Source organism: Pseudophryne corroboree, chromosome 11, assembly GCF_028390025.1.
Source record: "Pseudophryne corroboree isolate aPseCor3 chromosome 11, aPseCor3.hap2, whole genome shotgun sequence".
Lineage (NCBI taxonomy): Eukaryota > Metazoa > Chordata > Amphibia > Anura > Myobatrachidae > Pseudophryne > Pseudophryne corroboree.
The window spans coordinates 320,359,156-320,380,763 of NC_086454.1; the positions used below are offsets into that span (position 1 = coordinate 320,359,156).

A 21,608-nucleotide genomic window follows, 5' to 3' on the forward strand; every position below is an offset into this window, starting at 1 on the left:
CATGGTCCTCCTGGCTGTCCCGGCATGCAGCGCGCCACCGGCCGGTCTTTCCTCCTCCTCCTTCCTCTTGTCAGTTCCGGTGTCCTCTCTGTTCTTGGCAGGCGGTGACTGGGTGAGGTGAGTGCGGGCTCCGGGGTGTTGGGACGGTTTTATGAGGAATGAGGGGGTGTGGGTCATACTCAGCACTGCTCTATGTATATGACACCCTGCACCCCCTCACCTTGCATTTATATCCTGCATCATGTCATCAGGGCGTGGGACTACAAGTCCCAGGGTGTCCTCAGCTGCAGTACTGTAGAGGATCCTGACCCATTCACAAACAGCCTATGCAGCACATACGCAGCCATGTCTGATATGGGTGATACATATCTCTTGTACTGCGCCATACACAGCGGCGACATGGGAGTAAATGGTAATAAGTGATATATATGTCCATACCTGTCCCACCGCCTTCCTGCGCATGGAGCCACCGGCCACGTCCGCTCTATGTCATCTCATGGTGGAATGTCAGAGCAGAGGATGATAGCGGGACATGGTGGAATGTCAGAGCAGAGGATGATAGCGGGACATGGCGGAATGTCACAGAACAGAGGACGCTAGCAGGAGGTTACAGAGCAGAGGACAGTAGCGGAATGTCACAGACTAGAGGACGGTAGCGGGACATGGTGGAATGTCACAGAACAGAGGACGGTAGCGGGACATGGCGGAATGTCACAGAACAGAGGACGGTAGCGGGAGATGGCGGAATGTCACAGACTAGAGGACGGTAGCGGGAGATGGCGGAATGTCACAGACTAGAGGACGGTAGCGGAACATGGCGGAATGTCACAGAGCAGAGGACGGTAGCGAGACATGGCGGAATGTCACAGAACAGAGGACGGTAGCGGGAGATGGCAGAATGTCACAGACTAGAGGACGGTAGCGGGACATGGCGGAATGTCACAGTAGAGGACGGTAGCGGGAGATGGCAGAATGTCACAGACTAGAGGACGGTAGTGGGACATGGCGGAATGTCACAGTAGAGGACGGTAGCGGGAGATGGCAGAATGTCACAGACTAGAGGACGGTAGCGGGACATGGCGGAATGTCACAGTAGAGGACGGTAGCGGGAGATGGCAGAATGTCACAGACTAGAGGACGGTAGCGGAACATGGCGGAATGTCACAGAACAGAGGACGGTAGCGGGAGATGGCGGAATATCACAGAGTAGAGGACTGTAGCGGGACATGGTGGAATGTTAGTGTAGAGGACGGTAGCGGAACATGGTGGAAGGTCACAGAGTAGAGGACGGTAGCGGGACATGGTGGAATGTCACAGAGCAGAGGACGGTAGCGGAACATGGCGGAATGTCACAGAACAGAGGACGGTAGCGGGACATGGCGGAATGTCATAGAACAGTGGACAGTAGCGGGGACGTGGCGGAATGGCCTATAACAGAACAATAGTGGGGACATGGCGGAATGTTCTACAACAGAGGACAATGGTGAGTACAGGGGGAATATAACAGAATAATAGTGGGGGCATGGCAGAATGTCCTATAACAGAGAACAATAGTGGGGGGGGGCATGGCAGAATGTCCTATAACAGAGAACAATAGTGGGGGGGCATGGCAGAATGTCCTATAACAGAGAACAATAGTGGGGGGGCATGGCAGAATGTCCTATAACAGAGAACAATAGTGGGGGGGCATGGCAGAATGTCCTATAACAGAGAACAATAGTGGGGGGGCATGGCAGAATGTCCTATAACAGAGAACAATAGTGGGGGGGGGCATGGCAGAATGTCCTATAACAGAGAACAATAGTGGGGGGGCATGGCAGAATGTCCTATAACAGAGAACAATAGTGGGGGGGCATGGCAGAATGTCCAATAACAGAGAACAATAGTGGGGGCATGGCAGAATGTCCTATAACAGAGAACAATAGTGGAGGCATGGCAGAATGTCCTATACTTACCTTCCCCGGCCGGGATTGTCAATACCGGGATGCCGTGGTCGGTTTTTTGACCGCTGGCATATCTATCCCAACCTGTGATCACATTTAGTTTAGTGAGCGGTCTGCTGACTAGAAAGCATCTGTGGTTGGCTTGGAGCAGATCCCTTGGATAGGGGTGCTTGTTTACAAAGTTTAACCAGTGTCCCCAGAAGATGCTCCCAGGGAAGCATGCTATGTGACTTGCCCTCTACCTCTCTAGCGGCACGTCTATGGTCCTGACATCAGTAAAGTGCAGTGAGGACAGGGGATGTGTAGGAGAGACTATTGTGCACTGGAACGAGCTGTGTCTGTTCCCTGATTCTTCAATGATGTTGATCAGTCTCGAGCACCAGAATCTGGGATGAGGTCACCTCTCCTTTGAAATAAATAACCCCGGTTAGGCTGGTGACATCTGTAAGGTGCCGCGATGATGCAATGCTGTATTGTGGTCTCATAACCGTTATAAACTGTATGTTTTGTCATTTTAGAATGTTGGCTCCACGAGTGCTTAACCTGCTTGGGAGGAGGGCTCTCACCACCTCCGCCTGTCTCCAAGGACACGGTTAGTACCTGTTTGGAAACTGTTACTGTACTAGCCACATCATTCTGAGGCTGAGGATTAGGCAGCAGACAGGTTGTTAGGGGCTGAGGGGAAGAGGTTCCCTTCTAACAGGTGTGGATTAAAAGTTCGACAATGAATAGGTCGACTCCGTATATGTTCTACATGCATTAGGCCGACAGGATTAAAAGGTCGAAACAACCAAAGGTTGACATGGAAATGGTTGACACTATTTTTTTCTCCTTCATCCACTAGGGGACACTGGAGCATACAGACAATGGGGTAACGACAATTTTTTTTTGTCTCTCTCATTTTGTATATTTAACCATATCTAATCCAACTTAACGGAAACATGTACCATCACAGGCTCACTTCACTCGCCACCTTCCCAATCGCACTCCACGTGGAAGGTAAATGCTGAAAAAGTTGAAAAAAAATTAGCGAAAAAAAAAACTTGTCAACCATTGTTATTTCGACCTTTTCATCTGTCGACCTATTGATTCCGCCACCCCTTCCAACAATGTGATTTAAAGAACATTATACGTTCAGCATATTGATTTGTACTTCTTTTACCCCAAACACGTCACTCTCTAAATATAGTCCCAGCTTTAAAATAAATAAATAAATGTGTGTTTGTGGCTAGTTTTGAGCAAGAGATTACTGGATAATGTCATATAACCAATGAGGCATTTTCAGTGTAAGTGAACCCCGAAGATCTGATGCTGGGATATAGTGGAATGTAACACCCCCATGCCTCCATAATTATACGTCATAGGGTGATGCTTTCATGTACATCTTGTACCCCATGTACCAGGTGTGAGCAGATCAGCTGCTGACGTAGAGCAGTAATGTATGGTGAAACGCTCTCTCATATACTCATAAATAAATGGGAGTTGCATGGCGGCACCTCATAACCCTGTGGTATACAGATGAGGGTCTTATGGGCCCTACCCATTGCGCGATCCGCCGCCGAGCTGCCCGACAGCGGATACAGCCGACTGGTGACCCGTGGGGGGGTGTATGAAATTCCTTCCCTCCCCCTGTCACACGGTTCCATAGAAGTGCAGGCCAATATGGACGAGATCGTCCATATTGGCCTGCATGCACAAGTGACGGGGCACCAGCGATGAACGAGCGCGGGGCCGCACATCATTCATCGCTACACACTGAAAGATATGAACGGTATCTCATTCATTAATGAACGAGATCGTTCATTTCTTATTCTCGCCCAGTGTGTAGGGCTCATTACTCTGTGTTACGGTGGAATATTGGTTAGAGGGCGCCTCAGTGAAGTATTGCGTTTCATAGTAAACTGTTATGTAACTTACAGTTCTAGGATCTATATATTATTAAATAGAACATTCACTACTGGAGCACACAGGATGCACACTCCTGTTACTGACTGCTGGCCTTAATGCTACATCCTCTCACTGTCTGTTCATGTCTTGGGTGATGCTGGTTTACTCAATAAAGCTCTTTAATCATTAAAAAAAAAAATATATATATCTGCTTTCTTTGAAGGGAGTATTGCAATTCCTGAATACACCCTTCCCAAGTACAACGACCATCGCGCCGTCCCTCTCCCGGAAGTTTCCTATGTAGACCACCTGTCACCGGAGCAGAAGTCACTGAAAGAGAAGGAGAAAGGAGCATGGGCATCTCTCAGCGCTAATGAGAAGGTGGATTGTAAGTAGCCCTTTATACATCACACCTGACATATCCTGTGCTTTGCATACAGCCTTCACCCTCACTGTCAAAGCTTTGTATGGATTTCAGTTCATTACTGTTTAACTACAATTCCCAGCATGGCTTTCCAGCCAGGGTCCCAGTGCATTACAACCTGTGGTGGTTCTAAAAGGGCCACGGGAGGGCGGTTGTTAGTCAGTTGGAAGGTCCTGGTGGATTTTGCTATCCAACCACAGTCTACGCTGCACGTGTTAGCCCAATAGTCCAGACATTAACACCTTATTTACTAGTTTAGGATCTGCAGGTATATTTATTTTTTGCAGTGAAGTCTTATGTATAGTTATGGTGTGTCTATATGGGAATAGTCCGGAATATAATGTGTAAAGGTTCAGGGTTGAACACTTCTGTGCTTCTGCTTTATGCATTATAGACATTCAGGTTATGACACACTTGGCAGAGTGCAAAGACTACGTAGGATACAGATCACTTTACAAAGGGGCTTATTGCATTATACTCCCCACTGTGAGCATGAAAATCTGTTGGTCTGTACTAGATTTGTTGTCTTTGGTCGTCTCGGAGCTGACGATAATCCTGGACTCTTCTGTGTGTGACTGCACATTGCTGTATTTGTGTAACACACTGTGACCGCACACACCTGCTGTATCTGTGTAAGGCTGGGTACACACTTGCCGATATCAGTGACATCGCACAAGATCCCCTCGCAAACAATATCGTTTATACACACTGAACGATATTGTGTATGTCTCGTCCAGGTGCCTGCCGTTTTCTACAATATCTTTAGATTTCAAGTTGAAAACGAATGATATTGTACCTCGTTAACGACGTGCGAGAGCGTGCATCATTAACGATATCGGGTATACACACTTGCCGATGTATACGATACATTGTCCGATCTGCCGGTTCGGACAATATATATCGGGTGCACATCAGCAAGTGTGTACCCAGCCTAACACACTGTGACCGCACACACTGCTGTATCTGTGTAACATACTGTGACCGCACACACTGCTGTATCTGTGTAACCACTGTGACCGCACACACTGCTGTATCTGTGTAACCCACTGTGACCGCACACACCTGCTGTATCTGTGTAACCCACTGTTGACCGCACACACTGCTGTATCTGCGTAACCCACTGTTGACCGCACACACTGCTGTATCTGTGTAACCCACTGTGACCGCACACACTGCTGTATCTGTGTAACCCGCTGTGACCGCACACACTGCTGTATCTGTGTAACCCGGTGTTGACCGCACACACTGCTGTATCTGTGTAACCCACTGTTGACCACACACACTGCTGTATCTGTGTAACCCGCTGTTGACCGCACACACTGCTGTATCTGCGTAACCCACTGTTGACCGCACACACTGCTGTATCTGTGTAACATACTGTGACCGCACACACTGCTGTATCTGTGTAACACACTGCTGTATCTGTGTAACCCACTGTTGACAGCACACACTGCTGTATCTGTGTAACCCACTGTGACCGCACACACTGCTGTATCTGTGTAACCCACTGTGACCGCACACACTGCTGTATCTGTGTAACCCACTGTTGACAGCACACACTGCTGTATCTGTGTAACCCACTGTGACCGCACACACCTGCTGTATCTGTGTAACCCACTGTTGACCGCACACACTGCTGTATCTGTGTAACCCACTGTTGACAGCACACACTGCTGTATCTGTGTAACCCACTGTGACCGCACACACCTGCTGTATCTGTGTAACCCACTGTGACCGCACACACTGCTGTATCTGTGTAACCCACTGTGACCGCACACACTGCTGTATCTGTGTAACCCGCTGTGACAGCACACACTGCTGTATCTGTGTAACCCACTGTTGACAGCACACACTGCTGTATCTGTGTAACCCGCTGTGACAGCACACACTGCTGTATCTGTCTAACCAACTGTTGACCGCACACACTGCTGTATCTGTAACCCACTGTGACCGCACACACTGCTGTATCTGTGTAACCCGCTGTGACCGCACACACTGCTGTATCTGTGTAACCCGCTGTGACCGCACACACTGCTGTATCTGTGTAACCCGCTGTGACCGCACACACTGCTGTATCTGTGTAACCCGCTGTGACCGCACACACTGCTGTATCTATGTAACAGGTAACCTGAACCAAGCCTTTGGGTTTGGCCGCCCTGCTGATTATATGGCTACTGTGACTGCTGATGCAGCAATTTTTATAAACCTTGTTCATGTTCTGCAATGTCCTGTATAGCAAGTCACTTTTCATGGTCTCCCCCTATTCTCCTCCAGTCACTTATGGCACCATATATTTATATAAAGTATAATAATAATTGTCAGAATTACCCAGCTAACCACAGTCTCCAGTATTTCCAGCACCACAAGCACATGGGAGCAGCATAAAAATGCAGACATGTATCTGATCCTCATGTAGGGTATAAATTTAATACACATCCCTTCTAAGAGTGGAAATGTTGTTTTATAACACATTGTCAAACTCGCGTGTCGCATGCGGCCCCTACCGCATTCCTTTGTGCCCGCGGGCAAGGGTTCAGTTGCAGCCCCGTTGACAGGAGTTTAACACTTGGGGCGGAACTGCGTCCCCGGCATTCCGCTTCTGTCCGCCCACAGTGAAGTTGCTCCACTGTTCTCACCACCCACCGGCACCCATACGGCGACCATTACAGCTTTCCTGGCGCATTTGCACAGCTGGCCGCTGAGTGCCCAGCAGGCAGAGCCGGACGTGGCTCTCTTAAACCGATACATGGGGGCAGTGTGTGCTGAGTACATGCCGGAAGCCTGGCGCTGCGTTCCGAGTTGCTGCCTTCCTGTAGGTAGCGTACAGTGGGTGGTGGCAGGAGCTGCTGTGTGTATGTAGTGTTAGCCAGCAGTGCAGGGTGCCTTAGGGTGGCAGTGGCTGTCGTCTCATGCTGCATGTACAGGACTGTGTTGTTCTGCTGCACAGTAGTGGTCCTTACATGTCAGGCAGGGTACTGGGAGCTACAGGCCACCCAATTTTCACATTGAATTATTATACTTCTAGGCGTGTGCGCGGTGTGTGCCTGATGTGCACAGGCACCTCCTAATGTCCGGCACCATCTTACACACGCCGCAGCTGCATACTGAGAGTGCTGCTCATTCTTGTCCTCCCACCCACTACGCCCGGCCAGGACTGTTTATATGTGTGTATAGATAGATAGATTGTGAGTTTGGCATGCCGGTTTTATAATAACATCACCAGAGTATATCAGAGGATCATTATACAGGTTACGCGAATACCCTTAGTAGGTATCTTCACACACAGTCTGTAGGTGGCCACGTGGTTTATGCTTCTTTATGAATGGCAGCCTGCAGAGCATTACTCTCTCTATACTGAAGTGTGTGTGATGTGTCCTAACGTTGTTCTGTCTCCATAGTGTACTACATCAAATTCCACGAGACCTATGCTGACATGAACAAGGGATCAAATGAATGGAAGACTGTTCTTGGCGGCACATTGCTCTTCATCGGTTTCACTGCCTTCATTTTCATGTGGCAGAGAAAATACGGTAAGCTGGGAGACGCCTCACTTGCCCCTTCTGTGGCACTGCCACACACCTGGGATATGCTGCAACACCCGCCTAATTTATAACTTTCATCTGCAAGGCTTTCCCTCCTGTGCGGATTTGATAACCTTACATCGGTCCTATCGTCTAGCCCTTCCCCTATTCCTTTCCTCCTGCCATCACAGCCTCTGTTCTATGAGCTGCAATGTACATACCAAGTACATATCTCTAGGTGGGTTACTGGTAGTGGTTTATGTGTTTTCTCATGGGTTGGGGCTGTGGGACCGGCGGTGGGGATCCCGGAGGTCAGCGTGCCGACCCCGGGATCACGAACGCAGACTTGCGGGGAGAGGAGCGCACCAGAGCCTCTGTGCTCGCCACAGGTTCTATTTCCACTCTGAGTGTCGTGTACACCCACCGGTGGGAATAATCCCAGTGAGTCACATGCTGACTGTCGGGCGTTTGATCGCGCTTGATACCGGCGTTGACATGGTGACCGCCAGGATCCCGAGCAGCGGTCTTTTCTCATATATGGCTCATATATATTGGGACTCATTACTATGCAGTTTTCCCCAAGTGGCCACCCATGGCAGTATACAGATACTTCATGCGTAGTGCCAGGCCGTTGCTTGGTTCTCTGCCCTCATACAAGGTAATCCAATGCGGAGACCCCTCCTACGTGTCCCCCTTTTGTGTCATCTGTCTTGCTCCTTTACTTACCTGTTTGCGCTCCACCACTTTTCCGTTCCTTGTTTTTTATCAACCACTTAACCCGGGCGTTCCCAGCCGCGGTCCTCAAGGCACACCAACAGTGCAGGTTTTAGTGATATCCAGGCTGCAGCACAGATGGTTAAATCAAAATAACTGAGCTACTAATTAAGTCACCTGTGCTGAAGCCTGGATATCACTAAAACCGGCACTGTTATAGGCCCTACACACTGGCCGATTTTTTTAAAGATATGAACGATCTCGTTCATAAATGAACGAGAACTCGTTCATATCTTTCAGTGTGGAGACTCCAGCGATGAACGATGCGCGGCCCCGCGCTCGTTCATCGCTGGTCTCCCGTCGGCTGTGCATGCAGGCCAATATGGACGATCTCGTCCATATTTGCCTGCACTTCAATGCAGCCGCGTGACGGGGGGAGTGAAGAAACTTCACTCCCCCCGTCACTGCCCCCCCGCCGCCGGGTCGCTCGTCGGCCGTATCCGCCGTCGGGCAGCTCGGCGGCGGGTCGGCCAGTGAGTAGGGCCCTTTAGTGTGCCTTGAGCACCGTGGTTGGGAATGCCTGACTTAACCCATCGGTGATTAATGGTTAGGACCCATTGTCAGCCTACATTGTGTTTTATCTGCAGGATTTTAGAATTGTATGGGAAATTTAGACTATTTTGGGACATTTATGGAAGCTGAAGCAGAGAGGTTTTTAACATTTCCTTTTACATCTACAAAAGATTTTGGTTGCTATGGGCAACACCAATGTCGCAAAACGACTCCCTGGATGTATCCTGTACCTAGCCTTATTAAAGGACTGTAGACATAATGGCAGCTTCATCCATTCAATCAGCCCCACTGCCTTGTTCCCCTTCTCTTTCCCCCTGACCTGTAAAAGAACCGGACAGCAGAGGAGCGTGTAGTTCTGTCCTGAATGTCCACTGCCATATACTCTGCACACTTCTGTTCTAAGTGCTGCTGTCAGATGTCACGGACAGGCAGCCAGTTCCATATACCGCTGCGGGCCCCAGGGCAGGATGCACATATGAGGGTGTTGGGCTGGCTCAGTAGCAGGGATTAGTAAAGGGCAGTTACAGATGACCTGAGAAATAGCTGAGCATAGGGGTCATTCTGACCCGTCCGCTCGCTGCGTTTTAATGCAGCAGAGCGAACAGGGCCGTAGTGCGCCGGCGAATGCCAGACGGCCGAAGGTCGTAGCAGGGATGCAATCGCCTCTGCCTGAATGACAGGCAGAGGCGATCGCTGGGCGGGAGGGGGTGGAACGGCGGCGTTTGGCTGCCATTTCGTGGATTTGGTCCGGCCAACGCAGGTGTGGCCGAACCGAACGGGGAGCGGGCCGCAGCGGCTGCGTGACGTCACACGCAGCCGCTGCGGGCCGGGGAGTGATGAGTAGCTCCCGGCCAGCACGTTAAAGCTGTGCGGGCCGGGAGCTACTCTTGAAGTGCAAAGGCATCTGCGAGGGGGGGCCGGACTGACATGCGGGGCGGACTAGCCCTGTGCTGGGCGTCTCCCCACTTGTCAGTGTGAATGATCGTAGCCGTGCTAAATTTAGCACAGCTACGATCAACTCTGAATGACCCCCATAGTCAGGAACAGACAATACAATTAAGCTGTAAGTTCTGGTCATATGCTCCTATGGCCATTTTCTGTACTGCCCCATTCATCAAGGTTTGTTTGTTTTTTGACAGTCACAGCACATACCTAATGTCAACATTCAAAATGTCGACAACCACAGTTCTGCCTTGCAAAATGTTGACACTAACAAAACGTTGACAACCTCAATGTTGACTGGTACATAATGTCAACACTCTGTTTTAAGCCTAACTGTAAACTTTCTACGGTCAACACTGTAACCCTTTCGACATTGTGACATTCAACATTATAGTGTTGACCTTTTAACTGTCGACCACATGACTACATCCCCCGTTCATCGACCTTTAGACACTGACTAATAAGCGTCCATCTTGTTTACAGTGTTCGGAGAAATCCCCCACACTCTATCTAACGATTGGGTGGCCATGCAGACCAAGAGGATGCTGGACATGAGAGCCGGGCCCATTGAAGGACTCTCATCCAAGTGGGACTTTGAGAACAACCAGTGGAAGAAATAAGATGTCCGCCACCGTTTCACTCCAGTTCTGCAGACAAGAACCTCCTTAATGGTCCATTCACAACAATACCTCATTGCTTAATTACTGGAATGTTTCCGCCCTCACCATCTTACCAATAAAGTGCTGGTTTACTTGAATTCTCCTTTGTCGTGAGTTGAATGTGTTGCTCATGATGAAAACATATATAAAATATTGTGGTGCATTTGTGTTTAAATCTGGAGAGAATTGCTCTATAAGGGGTAATAACTAAGTGTATCAGCCCTTCCAGCTCAGCCTCCTATGTCTTACACGTGGTTCTAGACAAGAAAAGACACACACATTCGCACATATATGATAAGCCACCTGCCACGTCAAGACGTCTCTGCTAACTCTAAACAATATGTGCCCCGCGCGGGAACATACATTCTAAACTCAGAACTAAGCCACCAGGAGGAACCTCAATATCCTCTAATATGGCACCACAAGGACCAGCATTCCCTCCAGCTATTGAATCCCATACATGTCTCTCTAAATGGGATCTGGTCATGTGACCGTCGCTCTGGATCCCGGCAGTCACCATGCCGACGCCGGGATCCTGAGTGATCAAAAGCGCTACAGTCATCATGCTGACTAACGGACTATTCCCACACGTGGGTGGGAATACACCCTGAGGCAAGCATAGCGAGCCACCAAGCCCGCAAGGGGCTTCGTTGCGCTCGCCCCCTTTCGCCGGCATTCTGTGGCCGGGGTCGGTATACTGACCGCCGGGATTCCCACTGCCGGCCACCCAGCCCCTACCCCTATAAACAGTAATATATAAAATGCAAGTTGCTCAGTTAATTGGCGTACAAGAGGTGTGTGCAAAGAAGGGGTTAATTTAGAGAAAAAAAGACAGACATTCCCCCCCACCAAGAGAGGACCTGCACTCGGTATCACCATGTTTGCTGGTCTGTGCCTTTTCTTACATATGTTAACCCCTTCCTTACGCACCTTTTGTAAGCCAATACATTATCTGAGCATTTTGTACTACACCTGGGGGGGTGATTCCGAGTTGATCGTAGCCCTGAAAAATTTGCAGGGCTACAATCATGACCATAGATATGCAGGGGGACGCCCAGCACAGGGCTATCCCGCCCCGTATGTCAGTGCCGGCCCCCTCCGCAGAAGTGCAAAAGCATTGCACAGCGGCGATGCTTTTGCACTTTAGGAGTAGCTCCCTGCCAGCGCAGCTTTAGAGTGCTGTCCGGGAGCTACTCGTCGCCCCCCGCCCTCAGATGCTGCGTGTGACGTCACGCAGACGCTGCGGCCCGCCCCCCCGCACGGGCCGGCCACGCCTGCATTGGCCGGACCACGCCCACGAAATGGCGGCCAAACGCCGCTGTTCCGTCCCCCCCCCCCCCCCCCCCCCGCCCAGTGACCGCCTCTGCCTGTCCAACGGTCCGACCACGCCCTCCGTTGTCCAAACCGTACCCCGCCAACGGCTTTCTAACGCCGTTGCCATGCCCCGCGACCGCCTCTGCCTGTCAATCAGGCAGAGGCGATCACAGCCAGGGAGATACTGATAGCATTTCACTGGGCTCCCGGGGTGCGCACGTGTCGCTGCAGCAATGCAGGCTGAATTACCCCCTTTGTTTTCTTTTCTTTTTCATCTATGAAATGCAATAAAAATATTTGGCCACCAGGTGGTGCTGTCTAGTGCTCATTGTACATTGGCTGATGACGTAAAGTAGCAGCTACCACTGTGTGTGTGTATATATGCAGTTAATTAGGTGCCATGTCCAAAGCAAAAGATGAGAAATATATATTTGAAAATGGAAGCTCTGCCAATTTATTTTGTTGTAATGTATCAATTCTGTTTTTGCCACAAAACACTAAAAACAAGAGCAAGTGCCTGGCAATAATATGATAATTAAAGGAGAAATATCCTTAGTAAAAATACGGATCCTATTTCAGTATGGTAGCAGAGGAGTATAGCTCATGGTAGCTAGCTACATTTCACCTGGACACGTCAGGTGTAAATTTTCTTTTATTTCTGTTTTTCCGCCATATTGTTTCTTACACACTGTTAGTTGTTGCATAGAAAGGACAATTTACACTATACTTTTTAATAGTTTTCTCTGGAGACCTGAAAGTTGTTTGGTGTAATGGACCTGCCTCCAGCTCCTTCCATCTTGTGCTGGTCATAGGGATCCCAAGACAATAGAGTAAAGGTCACATTGGCCGTAGGTGTACCCATTCTCTCCTGTCACCACACACCGGCCATATGTGTCCCCTAGTGCTCATGTCACCACACACTGGCCATAGGTGTACCTATTCCCTCCTGTCACCACACACCAGCCATAGGGGTCTCCTAGTGCTCATCCTGTCACCATACACCGGCCATAGGTGTTCCCTAGTGCTCCTCCTGTCACCACACACCAGCCATATGTGTCCCTTAGTGCTCATGTCACCACACACTGGCCATAGGTGTACCCATTCCCTCCTGTCACCACACACCGGCCATAGATGTTCCCTAGTGCTCATCCTGTCACCACACACCGGCCATAGGTGTTCCCTAGTGCTCCTCCTGTCACCACACACCAGCCATATGTGTCCCTTAGTGCTCATGTCACCACACACTGGCCATAGGTGTACCCATTCCCTCCTGTCACCACACACCGGCCATAGATGTTCCCTAGTGCTCATCCTGTCACCACACACCGGCCATAGGTGTTCCCTAGTGCTCATCCTGTCACCACACACCGGCCATAGGTGTTCCCTAGTGCTCATCCTGTCACCATACACCATCCATAGGTGTCCCCTAGTGCTCATCCTGTCACCACACACCGGCCATATGTGTCCCCTAGTGCTCATCTTATCACCACACACCAGCCATAGGTGTTCCCTAGTGCTCATCCTGTCACCACACACCGGCCATAGGTGTCCCCTAGTGCTCATCCTGTCACCATACACCGGCCATATGTGTTCCCTAGTGCTCATCCTGTCACCACACACCGGCCATATGTGTTCCCTAGTGCTCATCCTGTCACCATACACCGGCCATAGGTGTCCCCTAGTGCTCATCCTGTCACCACACACCGGCCATAGGTGTTCCCTAGTGCTCATCTTATCACCACACACCAGCCATATGTGTCCCCGAGTGCTCATCCTGTCACCACACACCATCCATAGGTGTCCCCTAGTGCTCATCCTGTCACCACACACCAGCCATAGGTGTTCCCTAGTGCTCATCCTGTCACCACACACCATCCATAGGTGTCCCCTAGTGCTCATCCTGTCACCATACACCGGCCATATGTGTCCCCTAGTGCTCATCTTATCACCACACACCAGCCATAGGTGTTCCCTAGTGCTCATCCTGTCACCACACACCGGCCATAGGTGTCCCCTAGTGCTCATCCTGTCACCATACACCGGCCATATGTGTTCCCTAGTGCTCATCCTGTCACCACACACCGGCCATATGTGTTCCCTAGTGCTCATCCTGTCACCATACACCGGCCATAGGTGTCCCCTAGTGCTCATCCTGTCACCACACACCGGCCATAGGTGTTCCCTAATGCTCATCCTGTCACCATACACCGGCCATATGTGTTCCCTAGTGCTCATCCTGTCACCATACACTGGCCATAGGTGTACCCATTCCCTCCTGTCACCACACACCGGCCATAGGTGTTCCCTAGTGCTCATCCTGTCACCACACACTGGCCATAGGTGTCCCTTAGTGCTCATCCTGTCACCACACACCGGCCATAGGTGTTCCCTAGTGCTCATCCTGTCACCATACACCGGCCATAGGTGTTCCCTAGTGCTCATCCTGTCACCACACACCGGCCATATGTGTCCCCTAGTGCTCATCCTGTCACCACACACCAGCCATAGGTGTACCCATTCCCTCCTGTCACCACACACCGGCCATAGGTGTTCCCTAGTGCTCATCCTGTCACCACACACTGGCCATAGGTGTCCCCTAGTGCTCATCCTGTCACCATACACCGGCCATATGTGTTCCCTAGTGCTCATCCTGTCACCATACACCGGCCATATGTGTTCCCTAGTGCTCATCCTGTCACCATACACCGGCCATATGTGTTCCCTAGTGCTCATCCTGTCACCACACACCAGCCATATGTGTCCCCTAGTGCTCATCCTGTCACCACACACCAGCCATAGGTGTCCCCTAGTGCTCATCCTGTCACCATACACCGGCCATATGTGTTCCCTAGTGCTCATCCTGTCACCATACACCGGCCATAGGTGTTCCCTAATGCTCATCCTGTCACCATACACCGGCCATAGGTGTTCCCTAGTGCTCATCCTGTCACCATACACCGGCCATAGGTGTTCCCTAGTGCTCATCCTGTCACCACACACCGGCCATAGGTGTTCCCTAGTGCTCATCCTGTCACCATACACCGGCCATAGGTGTCCCCTAGTGCTCATCCTGTCACCATACACCGGCCATAGGTGTTCCCTAGTGCTCATCTTATCACCACACACCAGCCATATGTGTCCCCTAGTGCTCATCCTGTCACCATACACTGGCCATAGGTGTACCCATTCCCTCCTGTCACCACACACCGGCCATAGGTGTTCCCTAGTGCTCATCCTGTCACCACACACTGGCCATAGGTGTCCCTTAGTGCTCATCCTGTCACCACACACCGGCCATAGGTGTTCCCTAGTGCTCATCCTGTCACCATACACCGGCCATAGGTGTTCCCTAGTGCTCATCCTGTCACCACACACCGGCCATATGTGTCCCCTAGTGCTCATCCTGTCACCACACACCAGCCATAGGTGTACCCATTCCCTCCTGTCACCACACACCGGCCATAGGTGTTCCCTAGTGCTCATCCTGTCACCACACACTGGCCATAGGTGTCCCCTAGTGCTCATCCTGTCACCATACACCGGCCATATGTGTTCCCTAGTGCTCATCCTGTCACCATACACCGGCCATATGTGTTCCCTAGTGCTCATCCTGTCACCACACACCAGCCATATGTGTCCCCTAGTGCTCATCCTGTCACCACACACCAGCCATAGGTGTCCCCTAGTGCTCATCCTGTCACCATACACCGGCCATATGTGTTCCCTAGTGCTCATCCTGTCACCATACACCGGCCATAGGTGTTCCCTAATGCTCATCCTGTCACCATACACCGGCCATAGGTGTTCCCTAATGCTCATCCTGTCACCATACACCGGCCATAGGTGTTCCCTAGTGCTCATCCTGTCACCATACACCGGCCATATGTGTTCCCTAGTGCTCATCCTGTCACCATACACCGGCCATAGGTGTTCCCTAGTGCTCATCCTGTCACCATACACCGGCCATATGTGTTCCCTAGTGCTCATCCTGTCACCACACACCAGCCATAGGTGTCCCCTAGTGCTCATCCTGTCACCACACACCAGCCATATGTGTCCCCTAGTGCTCATCCTGTCACCACACACCATCCATAGGTGTCCCCTAGTGCTCATCCTGTCACCATACACCATCCATATGTGTTCCCTAGTGCTCATCCTGTCACCACACACCGGCCATAGGTGTCCCCTAGTGCTCATCCTGTCACCACACACCGGCCATAGGTGTTCCCTAGTGCTCATCTTATCACCACACACCAGCCATAGGTGTTCCCTAATGCTCATCCTGTCACCATACACCGGCCATATGTGTTCCCTAGTGCTCATCCTGTCACCACACACTGGCCATAGGTGTTCCCTAGTGCTCATCCTGTCACCATACACCGGCCATAGGTGTTCCCTAGTGCTCATCCTGTCACCATACACCGGCCATATGTGTTCCCTAGTGCTCATCCTGTCACCATACACCGGCCATATGTGTTCCCTAGTGCTCATCCTGTCACCACACACCAGCCATATGTGTCCCCTAGTGCTCATCCTGTCACCACACACCAGCCATAGGTGTTCCCTAATGCTCATCTTATCACCACACACCAGCCATAGGTGTTCCCTAATGCTCATCCTGTCACCATACACCGGCCATAGGTGTTCCCTAGTGCTCATCCTGTCACCATACACCGGCCATATGTGTTCCCTAGTGCTCATCCTGTCACCATACACCGGCCATAGGTGTTCCCTAGTGCTCATCCTGTCACCACACACCAGCCATATGTGTCCCCTAGTGCTCATCCTGTCACCATACACCGGCCATATGTGTTCCCTAGTGCTCATCTTATCACCACACACCAGCCATAGGTGTTCCCTAATGCTCATCCTGTCACCATACACCGGCCATAGGTGTTCCCTAGTGCTCATCCTGTCACCATACACCGGCCATATGTGTTCCCTAGTGCTCATCCTGTCACCATACACCGGCCATAGGTGTTCCCTAGTGCTCATCCTGTCACCATACACCGGCCATATGTGTTCCCTAGTGCTCATCCTGTCACCACACACCAGCCATAGGTGTCCCCTAGTGCTCATCCTGTCACCACACACCAGCCATATGTGTCCCCTAGTGCTCATCCTGTCACCATACACCGGCCATATGTGTCCCCTAGTGCTCATCCTGTCACCACACACCGGCCATAGGTGTCCCCTAGTGCTCATCCTGTCACCACACACCGGCCATAGGTGTTCCCTAGTGCTCATCTTATCACCACACACCAGCCATAGGTGTTCCCTAATGCTCATCCTGTCACCATACACCGGCCATATGTGTCCCCTAGTGCTCATCCTGTCACCACACACTGGCCATAGGTGTTCCCTAGTGCTCATCCTGTCACCATACACCGGCCATAGGTGTTCCCTAGTGCTCATCCTGTCACCATACACCGGCCATATGTGTTCCCTAGTGCTCATCCTGTCACCATACACCGGCCATAGGTGTTCCCTAGTGCTCATCCTGTCACCATACACCGGCCATATGTGTTCCCTAGTGCTCATCCTGTCACCACACACCAGCCATAGGTGTCCCCTAGTGCTCATCCTGTCACCACACACCAGCCATATGTGTTCCCTAGTGCTCATCCTGTCACCATACACCGGCCATATGTGTCCCCTAGTGCTCATCCTGTCACCACACACCGGCCATAGGTGTCCCCTAGTGCTCATCCTGTCACCACACACCGGCCATAGGTGTTCCCTAGTGCTCATCTTATCACCACACACCAGCCATAGGTGTTCCCTAATGCTCATCCTGTCACCATACACCGGCCATATGTGTCCCCTAGTGCTCATCCTGTCACCACACACTGGCCATAGGTGTTCCCTAGTGCTCATCCTGTCACCATACACCGGCCATAGGTGTTCCCTAGTGCTCATCCTGTCACCATACACCGGCCATAGGTGTCCCCTAGTGCTCATGTCACCACACACCAGCCATAGTGTTCCCTAGTGCTCATCCTGTCACCACACACGGCCATAGGTGTCCCCTAGTGCTCATCCTGTCACCACACACCGGCCATATGTGTTCCCTAGTGCTCATCCTGTCACCACACACCAGCCATATGTGTCCCCTAGTGCTCATCCTGTCACCACACACCAGCCATATGTGTCCCCTAGTGCTCCTGTCTCCACACACCAGCCATATGTGTTCCCTAGTGCTCATCCTGTCACCACACACCGGCCATAGGTGTTCCCTAGTGCTCATCTTATCACCACACACCAGCCATAGGTGTTCCCTAATGCTCATCCTGTCACCATACACCGGCCATATGTGTCCCCTAGTGCTCATCCTGTCACCACACACTGGCCATAGGTGTTCCCTAGTGCTCATCCTGTCACCATACACCGGCCATAGGTGTTCCCTAGTGCTCATCCTGTCACCATACACCGGCCATAGGTGTCCCCTAGTGCTCATGTCACCACACACCAGCCATAGTGTTCCCTAGTGCTCATCCTGTCACCACACACGGCCATAGGTGTCCCCTAGTGCTCATCCTGTCACCACACACCGGCCATATGTGTTCCCTAGTGCTCATCCTGTCACCACACACCAGCCATATGTGTCCCCTAGTGCTCATCCTGTCACCACACACCAGCCATATGTGTCCCCTAGTGCTCATCCTGTCACCATACACCAGCCATAGGTGTTCCCTAGTGCTCATCCTGTCACCACACACCAGCCATAGGTGTTCCCTAGTGCTCATCCTGTCACCACACACCAGCCATATGTGTCCCCTAGTGCTCATCCTGTCACCACACACCAGCCATAGGTGTTCCCTAATGCTCATCCTGTCACCACACACCGGCCATATGTGTCCCCTAGTGCTCATCCTGTCACCACACACCAGCCATATGTGTCCCCTAGTGCTCATCCTGTCACCACACACCAGCCATATGTGTCCCCTAGTGCTCATCCCATCATCACACATTGGCCATAAGTGTCCCCTAATGCTGCTCATGTCACCACACACCGGCCATACGTGTTCCCTAGTGCTCAACTTGTCACCACACACTGACCATAGGTGTCCACTAGTCCTCATCCTGTCAGCACAGCGGCCATTGGTGTCCCCTAGGGTATCCGGATGATAGATAAACAGTCAATAGGTTCACCTCATATGGTCGAAATGCATTAAGTTGACATGGTTAATAGGTCGACAGTGCTTAAGGTCGATGGTCGGCACAAGTTTAATTTTTTTTATACTTTACCATCCATGTGGACTAAGACTGGGAATAGTAACCTGTGCTGAGCGCAACGGTAGCGGAGCAAGGCACCTTGTCTGAAGCACGGTGAGTGCACGCAGTACACTAATTCGTGTCACGTGGTTAAAAATACAAAATTACACCCCAATATGCAAAAAAAAAGTGTGGATTTTTTTGTATCAACCATTTCCATCGACCTTTTCACTGTTGACCATATGGGGTCATCCTAGTGACTGTCAACTTAACGGTGGTTGACCTAATGATCCACACCCATCACCTAGTACTCATCCTGTCGCCACACACCGGCTAAAAGTGTCCCCTAGTCCTCATCCTGTCACCCCACACCGGCCATAGGTGTCCCCTAGTCCTCATCCTGTCACCACGCTCTGGCCATAGATGTATCCCCAGCACCTCATCCTGTCACCTCAAACTAGCCATAGGTGTCCCCAGCACCTCCTCCCGTCGCCACACTCTGGCCATAGGTGCTCTGTCACTGGCTCCTCTTATATCACCATCCACAGGCTATAGGAGTTCCTATCTTCTCTATTGTTCTGTCACCTCACCTGGCCATGGATGACCCAGGCCCCCACTCCTGTCACCTCCCACTGGTCATAAGTGTCACTGGCCCCTCCTCTGACTGCTTGTAGTTGTGCAGTCTGAAGAGTAATCTGATGCTTCAGTGCCTGTGCAGCGAGTCCTGGAGACTGACTGACCTGCAGCCCAGCTGTCCTCTCCTGTAAGATACCCTTCCTGCCCCCTCTCTCTGTGCATTGTCATCTCTCTTATTCTAAGGATCCCTATGATCATCTCTGCTGTGCCAGTCCCTGCTTTTCTCATATTGTTGCCTGATACAAAGTTTTATCCCCCCCCCCCCCCCCCCCCTTCTGTTTATCTGCAGCTCCTGGTAACCAGTTCCTGTGGGAGTCATGGGTGGAGGAATGAGCCAGGTACTAGAGCCGTGTTTACAGTAACTATACTGATGATGTGGTCAGGCTGTACACATGTATGTGTGTAACCGGGACAAAGCTTTCTGTGTGATTATACTTAGTCACTGTGTAGTTATTGCTCTACATTGTGCTTATGGAAAAACGCTTCATTGTAATCTCTACAGTCCATTATAACTGATCCTGTGTTCTGTACAGGGCAATCCTCTGACATTGGGTGGAATTCAGAGTTGATCGCAGCAGCAAATTTGTTAGCAGTTGGGCAAAACCATGTGCACTGCAGGGGGGGAGGGGAGGGGCAGATATAACATGTGCAGAGAGAGTTAGATTTGGGTGGGTTATATTGTTTCTGTGCAGGGTAAATACTGGCTGCTTTATTTTTACACTGCAATTTAGGTTTCAGTTTGAACATACCTCACCCAAATCTAACTCTCTCTGCACATGTTATATCTGCCACACCTGCAGTGCACATAGGGGGTCATTCCGACCCGATCGCTCGCTGCAGTTTGTTGCAGCACAGCGTTCGGGTCGGAACTGCGCATGCGCCGCAGTGCGCCAGCGCATGGCAGTCGTCTGTGCCCAGCGATTGCCTCTGAGACAGAGGCGGTTGCTGGGCGGGAGGGGGCTGAGCGGCTGCATTAAGCCGCCGTTTAGGGGGAGTAGTCCGGCCAACGCAGGTGTGGCCGGACCGTTGGGGGGGCGGGCCGCGGCGGCTGCGTCACGTGTCACGCAGCCGATGCGGCAAGCGGGAGCGACGAGTAACTCCTGGCCAGCTGCAGGAGCTGCGCTGGCCGAGAGTTACTCCTCAAATACAAAGGCATCGCCTCTATGCGATGCTTTTGTATTTGGGCGGGGGGGGGGGGGGGGGGCCGGCACAGACATGCGGGGCGGGCTAGCCCAGTGCTGGGCGTCCCCCCGCATGTCTGAGTTTATGATCGTAGCTGTGCTAAATTTAGCACAGCTACGATCAACTTGGAATCACCCCCATGGTTTTGCCCAACTGCTAACAAATTTGCTGCTGCGATCAACTCTGAATTAGGCCCAATGGCTGAACAAGTTTATAGCAGTAAATGCAAGAACGTTGGTTCTATGTGGAGAGTACATGCATAATCCCCACTCCTGTTACCTCCCTCTGGTCATGGGTTCCCCACTCCTGTCACCTCACACTGATAATAGGTTTTCCCTGGCGTTTGCAGTTAAAATACTGGCTGTCGGGATCCCGGCGTGCAGGATACGGCCGCCAACAATGCCAACAGACGGAATCCCGGCACACCAGGGCTTTTCCCACTCGTGGGTGCCCACGACACTCATAGCTGTTTTTCTACTGAAGACATTTAAATTTCAGGCTAAATATACCTCTTGTAAATAAACTCCTGTGACACAGCTGTAAAGCATGGAGGAGGAAGCGTGATGGTCTGGGGGTCTCTTGCTGCGTCCCTATTCGG

The 21,608-nt window shown here is 51.3% G+C and overlaps 2 protein-coding genes across 3 annotated transcripts in view; both read left to right on the top strand.

The window, feature by feature from the left end:
* Nucleotides 1-33: 33 nt before the first annotated feature.
* Nucleotides 34-10,761, top strand: LOC134969614 (cytochrome c oxidase subunit 4 isoform 1, mitochondrial). Of its 2 annotated transcripts, XM_063945684.1 has the most exons (6): nt 34-117; nt 2,462-2,535; nt 2,788-2,814; nt 4,054-4,218; nt 7,653-7,784; nt 10,488-10,761. In XM_063945684.1, the coding sequence occupies exons 2-6, from the start codon at nt 2,463-2,465 to the stop codon at nt 10,622-10,624; spliced, it is 534 nt and encodes a 177-aa protein (XP_063801754.1). In that variant the 5' UTR covers nt 34-117; nt 2,462; the 3' UTR covers nt 10,625-10,761. The 2 variants fall into 2 exon arrangements, with proteins under 2 accessions (XP_063801754.1, XP_063801755.1); XM_063945685.1 differs by lacking the exon at nt 2,788-2,814.
* A 9,108-nt stretch (nt 10,762-19,869) lies between these two features.
* Nucleotides 19,870-21,608, top strand: part of LOC134969617 (dual specificity protein phosphatase 22-A-like) — a 110,229-nt gene continuing 108,490 nt past the window's right edge. The window contains exons 1-2 of the mRNA XM_063945687.1: nt 19,870-19,955; nt 20,118-20,166. Of these exons, the coding sequence (XP_063801757.1) occupies nt 20,146-20,166 (21 nt within the window). The 5' untranslated portion in view covers nt 19,870-19,955; nt 20,118-20,145. The remainder of the gene's footprint in view (nt 19,956-20,117; nt 20,167-21,608) is intronic.

Coding starts and splice junctions, on each gene's coding strand:
- LOC134969614 (XM_063945684.1), top strand. CDS start 2,463: ATGTTGGCTCCACGAGTGCTTAACCTGCTTGGGAGGAGGGCTCTCACC. Junction 2,815..4,053: donor TGGAGCATACAGACAATGGG/GTAACGACAATT, acceptor CTTTCTTTGAAG/GGAGTATTGCAATTCCTGAA. Junction 7,785..10,487: donor CATGTGGCAGAGAAAATACG/GTAAGCTGGGAG, acceptor TCTTGTTTACAG/TGTTCGGAGAAATCCCCCAC.